Source organism: Rhipicephalus sanguineus, chromosome 1, assembly GCF_013339695.2.
Source record: "Rhipicephalus sanguineus isolate Rsan-2018 chromosome 1, BIME_Rsan_1.4, whole genome shotgun sequence".
Classification (NCBI taxonomy): Eukaryota; Metazoa; Arthropoda; class Arachnida; order Ixodida; family Ixodidae; genus Rhipicephalus; species Rhipicephalus sanguineus.
The window spans coordinates 109825114-109836836 of NC_051176.1; the positions used below are offsets into that span (position 1 = coordinate 109825114).

The window sequence follows — 11723 nt, forward strand, 5'->3', positions numbered from 1 at the left end:
ACAACTGGAAGCTGCTCGCGCCTGTGAAACTTTTTGTAGCTTCTTACGGTCTGAGATTGGAGGCGTGTTTCAAAGAGTGCGATGACACGACTAGCACGGGTTTTATGCACCCGCCAGCAACAGGTTTTCTGGCTGCCAACCTAGAACGACAATCTTGTTGCTACAGATTTTATTTTGCTTGCACTCGGTTCTGGTATGCAGCTGCTTCGAATTCTCGCAGTACGGGACTGGTTTTTACATAAAACGGCGCGGTGCTTAAACGATGTTGGAAGTGCAACGGGATTAAAAGCGACGACACGAACGCGACTGTATCGTTGTGGAACAACAACAACCGCAACAAATTCGAAGACCCACGCTGAGTGCAGCGCGCGACAGGTACCATTAAACGCGTTCATCACATACGCGTTAAACGTCAGGACGATATCTGGTGCCCCCTGCATTCACAAAGCTTTTCGTTCGTGAGTCCTGCAATCCGCGGGCTGCTTTCGCTGATCACACCTTCAAAGTCACGATTGGCTGACATCTGATCACACACAAATTTCTGGCCTACAAATTTCTTTGTGAATGCGGGGTCTTATTGATTAAATAATCAACGAGAAACTAGAGTGATTTTCATTATCAAGCTCTTGTGTATACGTAGCAAAGATCGCCCTTAGTTCCACAAGGCCCCGACACCCAAAGGCGCTGTCAGTCAAGCAAGAAACAAAGCTCATCAAAGAAAATCAATGCAGCTCCTTGCCACCCTTTCAATGCTTCTTGCTTTCTTGCTCAGGGGGTGTCTTGCTTTCTGGACGTGTGTGCCCGAACAGAAGACGCCCTGAGGCAATGCCTTCCTTGAAACGTTCCTTGAAGTTTTATTCGTTTTGGAAAAACCTCAATATAGCACGTGGAGGTTTTTCCTTTTTTTCTTATGTGGGAATTTCGAGATCCACGGTGCCGGACAACACAGAGGCCTTCGCATGGAATACATATGTTCAAAAAATCGTGCACTTTTACTCACCGTCACGACCTGCACCTGTAACGCGGCGCGTCGCTTGGCCGATAAGCAGGATAGAACGACAGATAATTGGTCAGTACCGAGAAGGTCCGCAAGCCGAACACATATCGCGGGGCTCGTGATATATGCATAATATGAGGTCGGTGATAATATAACTTTATAGACAAAATCGAAAGTGTGAATTTATTGCACGCGTTACCGCCGGCATTGTTCCCGTACAGCTTAACAATATACCATTCTCATCGACTTGAGAATGAATGAAGTTTATGTAATAAAGACAGGCGTGCACGCTGGCGTTCTTAAAACAAAAAAAAATCGACTAGTCCCCACCCTTCTCTTTCTTTCTTCACCACAACCTCTGAGCCTTCGTCGTAATGTAGCATATATACTACCGGACTTTCTGATTGTTGCAGCGACACGTTTTAATTTTTTAGAGCGAATGGAGCTCTGGGTGGCGATCTGTCCTATATTAACGCCCATTTATTTTTAAGTTTGTACACAGATATGTTATTTTAATAAGAAGAGCTATATATGACACACTATTGACACTGATAGCCGTACACGCAAGACTGCTAAGAAATGAACCGTTTACAAAACGTGACTCGCTTAGGGTGGCAAGCCCGCGAATAACATTAATTGCATGTTTGTACTCTTAGTAGATGCGCTCACATCAGCTGGAATTAAATTCAGTTCACACCAGTCTACATCCACGCAAATGTAGACGACACAACTACAAGTAGCAACCCGCTTCTGAGAAATAGCCTTAAATTTGAAACCAGACGCAACGCCTCAGACGGGTAGTTAAATCTACTTAAATGAACTTGCTTTAATAGCATCGTTCCACACAAGATCCGCAACAACAGAACGAGAATAGGAGACTTGGTAAAAATAACTTCAAGACCATTGAAAGCATTTGAGAAGATTGCTGCTTTTCGAATACTTTCAATGATTCGTAAGAACACACATGTGGGGCATCGGAAAAAGGTTACGACTCAGTAAATGGTTACGGCCGAAAAACATCGAGTTAAACCGATCTGTAAGGTTAAATCATTGGCGGGTCAAATTTTATATATATATATATATATATATATATATATATATATATATATATATATATATATATATATATATATATATATATATATATATATATATACGTCAACGAGGGTGTCGTCGCACGAGAACCTGTCCCGTGAAAATAAGCTCATCTGATTGTGGTCATAAGGCGATACGCCACGGGGAGTTGTTTTTTCAAGGTCCTCTCGCCGCTAAGTCATAAAAATATCACAAGTGACTCTTATGTGGTTTTTACCCGCAAACGGAAGGCTCTAAAGCAGAGGTCATCCATTGAATACTGATGGCAGCATAATAAAAAAAAAACATGAAGCCGGTCGTAAGCTTTCTAAAAAATAAAACACCCCACGGGTGCTTTCTACCTCGGAAGATGTTGTCGAAATTAATTCGAGCGGCCAGAATTTTACTGTTTCCTTGCCCGATAAAATATGCTCGCGACGCCGGCCGTCGCGCACTTTTCGCTGCGCGCTCTCAATGTCGAAAGGATCTCTGGCGTAGTATGTCCCACGCACGCGTAGAAAAGTTTGCCGTTGTTCCGGTCCCAGTTGGGACCACGCTCGAGCAACAAACTTCCCGTCATTGCGTGCGCTTTTAGGGCGTTGACGTCGCCAGAAGACTTGATATTATTAATGACATACGGCAGAGAAACATGATCTAGAACAAAGGAAACACAAGCGATGCGGCTCGGTAGCCGCACTCTACCGGAGGAGGCTCTATAGCTTTTATATAAAGACATGAGCGGTCGAGTCAGGCTAACAACTGTCGTAACAATGACATAGTCAAGTCACTAATGAATGTTTTAGCACCACGAAGGAGCTCGTGATGCGAGTTTTATCAAAACGAGGATGCCACGAATGTGTCGGGCGGTGTGTTGACAGATGAAAGAGCCACGTACGCACCTTCTTTTTGTTCTTCAGGATGCCAGCGTCGCGGGCACCCTGGGCGTTGCCAGGTGACTTGCTCTCCTTGAGTTTGAGGCCCATGCGCGCGTACACGAAGCAGATGGTGAGCAGCGGGAAAAAGTACTGCAGACACACGAGCACGTGGTTATAGATGCGCCAGGCCTTGCGCGAGATGCCGACCTCGTGGCAGAACGGCTTGGTCAGGTTGAGCGCATGCGACTCGACCTGCGTCTCGACGCGCAGAGCGAGCGCGCACGGCAGCGCGGCCGCGACCGCGAGCGTCCAGATGCCGCAGATGATGAACTTGGCGCGCAGCTTGGTGGTGCGAGCCTTAAGGGGCGACATGACGGCGCGATAACGGTCCAGCGCGATGGCGGTCAGCGTGAATATGGACACGTTGACCGAGAGAACCTGTACGAAGGGGCAGAAGGCGCACATGAACTCGGGCAGCACCCAGCGCTGCAGCAGGGCCGCCTGGAACTGGAACGGGATGGAGAACAGTCCGATGATGATGTCGGCCACGGCCAGATTGGCGATGAAGAAGTTGGTGACGGTCTGCATGCGCCGCGAGGTGGCCACGATCCACATGACCATAAAGTTGCCGGCGACTGCCACCAGCGATATGATGCCGTAGAAGATGGAGAGGAGCACGATGAAGCCGACGGGAACCTGGTACAACTTGCCCGAGCTGACATTGGCAGCGGGCAACGATGGCAGCAACGACAGGTTGCCATAGTCCGGCGACGCGTACGGGCTGTCGAGCAACAGGGGCGGCGGAGCCGACGGGTCGTGGGTCATGCCGGGCAGCGAGGTCATTGTGGCACCATAGCGGAACGTACGTTCGTGGTGCGCGCGGAGTGCCGAGCGGCGCGCGAATGCTGCCGACCGCGCTTGGCGTGATGTCCCGACTGGCGCGTGCGGAGTGCCGGCTGCCGCCGCGCTTACTACCCTCCTCCCGCGAGGTCCATCCTCCTCCTGCTCCTCTTTCTCCGCCGTCGGATGATCGCCGCTCGACACAGCTGCGTGGCGCGGAGCCGCGGGGCCGCCCTCGGCTTGTTTGCTGCGCGTTCTTTTTTACCACAGGGACCGACGTCATAAATAGCGTACCACCTCAGCCTAGATGATTAAAACAAGAGGCTCGACACGCTCAGAAAGCCGTGCAGGACACAAAGAAACCGTTTGCGTGCGATGTTGCCGCCTTTATGATTGCTGATATAGCCTCTCTTTATTATTATTTTTTATACACTTTTGTGCCATGTTTTCTAGGCGCATGGGATAGAACGGGCTATCCGCGAGTTTTCTTGGCTGTTCGCGTAGTGTACACCCTATAATGGCAGAGCATCTGGCCAGTATTCTTATAGAAAAAAGTTCTTACGCCAGAACGGTTCATAAGTGCTGCAGCAGTCTCTGAAGATGCCGAACGAATAATTACCACAGGTACCCGCGCAGTAGGAAGAAGCATCTACGAACGAAAAACTTTGTGAACTCTGGCACAGTGGGGACGCGTTTTAGGAATTAAGGCCCTTCACAAAAACTTATTACGCTAGAATTGTTCGGGAAAAGAAATTTCAGGTGAATCATGATTCTGGGCATGGAATTAGCGATGCATATTATATATATATATATATATATATACTTTCGGCCCGTATATATATGGGGCGAAAGTCTCTTAAGTTTTCATATTCTGTTTGCACTTATCTAACCAAAAAGTTTTTACGCTATAGAAGTGCAACCGCGGTGGCATTGCATGTTGCTTGCAGCGGCGTGTGAGGGCGTCAAGTTGCGACTACTGGCTTTAAATGTTCAGAATAAACTTTAAAGAGAGAAAGAAGCGCTCTCACGCAGTCACCATATCTCAAGATAGCACAAGGATGCGCCTGTGCGAGAGGCTATATGCTCTGACCACCGATTCCTGTCCTGCACTGGTGACTTCCGTTGCCCTGGAGCTTCTGCAGAGTCGCGGAACACGAGCGTATGTAAATGCATACACTGTCGCCTTCCCTACGCTTTTGCAGCCAAACGCGTAACGCACCTCAACGCGTCTCTGGAGATGTTACAAAACGTGCACGCGTGGGCCGAGCATGCGCATCGATACTGTAACAGCACGACGGCGCCGGCAGCGTCGCCAACGGTGATGAATGTGCATAATCAGTGTCGTAATACGGCTCTTTATGCATTCAACCCATCGCGAGCGCGTTCTGCTACTAAGTTGCACGCATCATGCTAAAAAGGCTCTTTTTGTCAATTTCGTTTTTCGTCACATTTGCGTTGACAGATTCAAAAGGCTGGCTGACAACCGACTCTTAAAGGCACGTGGGCCGAAATAGCAGGGATAAATGTGGCAGCGGGAGCGATACGCGACTTCGTAACGCGCTGTCCGCATTTCCAAGACATAAATGCCGGGCGCGCGCATCTCACCAAAGAACATTATAATGGAGTCGAACATATCTTGTCGCTAAAAATTAGCATTGCAGTTCAAGAACGCGATGTAAACAGTACTTCATTCATGCTCATGCATAAAGATTTGGTTACTACGACCTTAGTGGGCGCTTTCTGTCGTATTGTACACAATGTAGACGCCTCATCAGTGAACACCGTAGCTGGCTTGCACGTAAGTGCATGCGAGGTGCGTCCACATTTCCGCAAGAAACATGAAACGATATCACCGCTGCCGGCCTCACAGTCCCCATTCACGCTCTAGGTTTGTTTCCTAAGCAAGCAGAGATTTATTTATTTATTTATTTATTTATTTATTTATTTATTTATTTATTTATTTATTTATTTATTTATTTATTTGTACGTACATACTGCAGCCCTGTTAGGGCTATGGAAGAAGTGGAGAATTAAGCAGTTTTACAGCATGCAAAAACGCAGATGTAAGCAACGCGAGAGGGAAAACATAAACGAACAAAAATAAATAAGTAGCATTAAAGTTTAAGCAAGAAATCGTCCTACGGAAGAAAACGAATAGTACGAGGCGACGAGTACCAACGTTCAATAGTAAAAGAAAAAAAACGTATGAGTTCGTGACCCCATAAGGTAGAGAGTATCGATATAATGAAACCTCCTTGAGGAGAAAGGCTCCGAAAATTTTAAGGCGGAAGCCTTAAGTGGCTCACGAGACGTTGTGACCATCTGGCGGTGTCCATTGTCGGCATGGGCCGGCAAACTCACTCATGAGTCGACTCACTCAGTCACTCAGACTCAGATTGGGCCGTGAGTCTAAGTCTGAGTGAGTTCGGGTGAGTAATATTAGGGTGAGTTTGAGTCCAAGTGAATCGGGCTGAGGAAAATTTAAGTGAGTCTCAGTTCGAATGAGTCCGGTTGAGGAAAATATTCGTGAGTCTGAGTCCGAGTGAGTCCTAAGCACAAAATATATTTCTTGAGGGAGTCTGAGTCCGAGTGAGTCCGGCTGAGGAAAATTTTGGTGAGTCTGAGTCCGAGTGAGCCCTCACTGCACCTTCTATTGCCGACCGATTTTCCTATCTACACAACTTCAGCATTACTATCGGTCTTACATCGGCTTACTTTTATGCTCAATTCTATTCACACATGTCAACGCACGGGCGTCCATCCGCCACCTCAATATTTATGGATGAAAGGCGTGAATTGAAAGGGCCAAGACCTTTCCCTGCAAACTCTTTCACGGAAAGTTCTTGATAAAATATCTTATGTGAGTCGTGTATTTCATAAATAAATGTCCTTACTGGAGTGAAACTACTGATAACTCATATTTGAAGGTTAAAAATCAAAAGGCGTATCGTAGCACCAATTATGTGAGATATCGGCGTTAAACAGCACTGACACCATGTTCGAAACAGCTAACAGACTCATCAGTCGACTCACTCAGACTCACTCAGACCCACTCAGACCCACTCAGACTCACTCAGACCCAGTTTGAGTGGGTCCGGCTGAGTAATATCTTGGTGAGTCTGAGTCCGAGTGAGTCCGGCTGAGGAAAATTTTGGTGAGTCTGAGTCCGAGTGAGCCCTCAGAGCAAAATATATTTCTTGAGTGAGTCTGAGTAAGCTCCAATTTTTTTTTTTGCCGACCTATGGTTGTCGGCTACAAGATATTCGGTACCAAAAGTAGCACGCGACCCCCGTGGCGCGAGCGGCGCGTTATCTTCGTTCACTTCGTCTTCGCGGCGTGCGCGTGCTTTAAAAAATTAAAAAAAAAACGACACTCGCGTGACATTTCGTCTTTGCGAAAAAGTGACGCCGAGGTGATAAAGAAGGTAAAATGGAGTTTTCGAACATAGGCCCAAAACGCTTTGGGGCCAGAAAGAAATAGCGTCCAGGCCAATGCGCATGCGCACTACCCAAACAACGTTTTGGTTTTGCGTTGGGGCCCAAAAAGTTTTGCCTGAAACAAACATGGCGGCACCCATTGAAGCGACAGCTCTCGGCCAAGAACAAACTGAACCCGATTTTTGAGCAATAGATGACATTATGAATTTAAAAAAATGCTCGCCATAGGCTATCGCTTTCTCGTATATCACACATACACCAAAAATTGGCCGAAAAATAGCGCCTGACTTTAAGATCAGTTGGGAATTTGAGAGCCCGTAGGCTTAATTGCAGCTATGGTGGGTAGAAGTTGGATTGCCTTGGCTGATGACGGCAAGAATGTGGAGCCGCTGAATCGATACAGGTTATCAGCGAATTCATTACCACTGCACCTTGCAAGTAACAACTTTAAGGGGCACGTGTGCCGAGTGCAATTTTCTGTACCAGCTTTTAAGGATTATTCATGGTATTTCGCCTTTCTGGCCGCCGTGGCGCTGCAAGCGCATGACACAAATTCTGAGCGTGAAACCCCATTCGAAAACTCTTACCTCCTGCTTGGCCCAAAGCCAGCTCGCAAAACACCTTGGGGCCCCAAACTTTCGGAGCCCCTATTTGAAAACTCCCTAAAAAAAGATGATCCCCTGCCCAGTGATTTCGCCTTGACGTCTCCTTAGCAAACTGCCCAAGGGACCCCTACGAACTTTCGTGTATGAACTCCGGCAAGCAGAGTTGGATTAGGTAATTAACAAGTGCATCAGATTCAGGGATTCTGTGTTGCGACGGCTGCTAAGAGTCGGTATAGGTTTGATGATGCCGCATGCAATCTTTCCTTAATAGAACTTTTTGTTGGGCTAGTTGGTACATGCTTACTGAAAAACCAAAAAGACGCGTACCATCAAGGAAAAAAGTAAGGACAGGACAGAAAGGGCGTCTTTACTCGCAACTAACTTTATTCCCAGAACATCAGCGTCATATATAACCACAGCGACCCTGCGCGCGCACATCGCCTCACAAGCTCGTCAAAAACCCGCGATAACAAGATTAACTAATCGAAAAATGAATCGATGAAACTAAATTCACCCCCACGCAGAGCAACAGATGTGTCACTAACACAGCATTCTTTCTTCTTTCTAATATAGTAGGCTTCCATAATTTCACGCGCTAAGACATCGTTACTCTTTCCAAGAACGGAAACACTGGCAAACCCAGGCTCACACTTGCAGGAACCACAATGCACAGGCAAATGTGCTGAAATTTTATTTTTCACCGAAAGTTCGTGCTCCCTCATCCTGTCGTTTATGCACCGGCCTGTTTGGCCGATATATACCCTACCGCAACTAAGCGGGATCTCGTACACCACGCCAACCGAGCAGGCGACAAAGGGCCTTGCGTGCCTCTTCCCACACGGGGAGGGCCTCGGTGCAGAAGAAGTTCGTGGGCACAGGCTAGCCAACTTGCGGGGCGCCGAGAACACCAAGGGTACCTTGTACTGTTGGCCACATTCTTAAGGTTGTGAGCAACCTTGTGCACATATGGCATAACCATGGGCCTTTTTTCCATCGGCTGCCTATTTCTTCTCGATCCCTTCAGTTTCTGAAGGAGGGTTTCCGAGACTGCAACAACGACAGAACCAGGGTAGCCGGCTGAATACAGCCTCGTGACCTGATTATTGAAACTTTCCTGCATTCGATGAGGACAAGATTTCACCAGTGCTCCTTCCAGGCACATGGAAGCAACGGCGCTCTTGACAAGTTTCGAATGCGAGGCATCATAAGGAAGAAGTGCCTTGCGTGAACGTGGGCAATATGCCCAACATATGTGCGTCTCCGAGAAAGTGAGACTCAGGTCTAAAAATTGCAGCACACCACCAACAGGAAGCTCATGCGTAAATAAAAGACCCTTGGCGTGTTGTCTAAAAACAGCTAAAACCTCATCCACTGAGTTAGTGGTTGTCAAAGAAGGGTTAGCTTTAAAAATGATTAAAAAGTCATGAACATACCTAAAAATCTTCACTTCAGCATCGTCAATAACCTGAGCCACTTCTCTGTCAAAATCCGCTAAAAATATGTTACATAACACAGGTGCCACGCATGAACCTATGCAGATTCCTTTTCTTTGAAAAGGAATCCCTTTCTGTCCTGTCCTTACTTTTTTCCTTGATGGTACGCGTATTTTTGGTTTTTCAGTAAGCAATCTTTCCTTGCACAGTCCACCATATCGCGGCAAACGCGGTCTATTATAAAAGAAAGCTCGCTGTTCTCGTTCACATCACATGGTTCGCCTCGGACAAGAAATTTGTCCAGTTGCAAAAGAAGAAAAGCCGCGGTATGCTATGTACTGTTTCGCAGCTCGATCGCTGCGCACCAGCGCGTATTGTGTATCTGTGCGGCCAGAAGAATGCTCTTGCTAATTTCATCTAACAACCATGAACGATAGAACGTTTCGCTCTTCATGCTCCAACCATTTATATTTTATTGTATATTAGTTTTCTTTTTAGTAATATTAGTTTTCCGTGCGTAGCGTATATTTCGCTTACTTGTATTACACTGGTACCATAGGTCGGCAAAAAATGTGGAGCTCACTCAGGCTCACCCGAGAAATATATCTTGCGCTTAGGGCTCACTCCGACTCAGACTCACCAACATTTTCCTCGGCCGGATTCACTCGGACTCAGAGTCACTAAAATTTTTCTCAACCGAACTCACTCGGGCTCAGACTGACGGTTCGATCCGAGTCTGAGTGAGTCTGCAGTCGACTCATGAGTGAGTTTGCCCATCTATGGCTGGCACTTCATATACTGTAAGCACTTTTCTTGTTTATGATTATAGCATAGTGTGCGCCGACGTGCGCCATTGCTATGTTGCTAATAATTTGTTAATTACTATATTGTAAATTACTCAAAGTGGGTCCCGCTGACAGCTTTGTAACTTTGGGATCTCTTTCTGTACTAATTGCGAATAATGAGGACTGAATGAATGAATAAATCGTAGCCGCTTTTTCCCAGTTAGACAAGACTCGACGTGGACAAGTGTTGCCACACACGTATACGCGGAACGTTTCGTCGATTTGTACTTTGCGCGACGCGACAACGATGTTTCCCGCGTGTGTGCGATGCGAGAGCTACGGAAAGGGTACGCCCGCATGAGAATAATCCCGATGATTTTAAACGGCGTTCCATTTCAAGCGGGTTGGTTACACATACAGTCCAGCCCGCATAAAAAAAGGCCGCAGTTATCACGAACGCTCTGTACTTAACTAACGAAGGAAGTGCTACAGTCAAAATTTGTATTACGGCGATTGTATACCGTGTTTGCTCTAGAGCGAACGCGAAGGCACCGTAAACTCGATCACGCTGTCTTAAAAAAACCCTAGGGGCTCTTCCCCTATTGGGAAAATGGGGGCAAGTGAAGTTTGGTGTGTGCGTGCCCCACCTGCTACTTTTATTTATTTATTTATTTATTTATTTATTTATTTATTTATTTATTTATTTATTTATTTATTTCTATCGAACTGCGCAATGTTCCCTCCTAACATTTTTCCGTTCTTCATGCCGGTAATCGGACCGTCATCCACGTGCTTATTAGCAGCGCAACACTTCAGTTGCTACAGGCAACAACGACGGTCATGCGTTAATATCCAGGCCACAATGAAATGTGGCAACGTAAAATGACAAGTCACCTCGATAAACGACCAGATTGCCGTATCAGAAACGGCTGATCGCCCACAAGCCCGCGACCGACAGATCATCAGTTATTGGGAAACGGCGCATACACATGCGACCGGCGCACCTTCGAGGGCCGCATTTATGTACTACACTCGCAGACGCCGGTTCTTTTTTTGTTTGTTTTTTTTTTCGCGTACGACGCGGCCACCACCGAAATCTGTAACTCATAACAAGCATCGCTTGATAATTCGCACCCCGCAGGCGCGGCGATCGAAGAGCTTCCCAGCTTCGTGACAGACGAACTCCCACCGGCCTTGATCGAGCAGATGCCGAAGTCCCATGGACTTCCGTTTTCTTTGTTCACCGCTTTGTAAACGCGTAAGGCTGCCTGGATTGAGCCAACTGCGGAGAGCGTAGCGAATTGCTTTCATAAAGCGGGTTCTACGGGCCCGGAAACAACGGACGAGGTTGTCGAACGGCCTCGTGATCCAACACAAGTGGAGCTGCGGCAACGCGTCGTTGACGCGCAACTGGCCGGATATGACTTTGCTCGTAATGACTCCGTGGGTGCGACGTTGACGCCAATGTAGCAGGTCCATGCACTGACGAAGGCATTGCTGGCTTACATGCGAGAAGGGGATTTTCTTATATCTGTCTCACTCTAACGTTATGCTCTCACTCGTTGTTTTTTCGTACTTCATTAATTTAAAATCCATATCTACATATCTTGCAATTCTCCGCCTTTTCTTTTTTCACTTGTACACGCTGTGGACATTGCTTATTTCAACGGCTCATCG

The 11723-nt window shown here is 47.0% G+C and overlaps 1 protein-coding gene across 2 annotated transcripts in view; it reads right to left on the bottom strand.

Moving 5' to 3' along the window:
• The window catches only part of LOC119395837 (RYamide receptor), a 297967-nt gene extending 294098 nt beyond the window's left edge, over positions 1-3869 (bottom strand). For both annotated transcript variants that reach the window (XM_037662848.2, XM_049415783.1), the window contains exon 1: positions 2971-3869. In XM_037662848.2, coding sequence (XP_037518776.1) covers positions 2971-3789 — 819 coding nt within the window. In that variant the 5' untranslated portion in view covers positions 3790-3869. The remainder of the gene's footprint in view (positions 1-2970) is intronic.
• Between the last annotated feature and the right edge of the window lie 7854 nt (positions 3870-11723).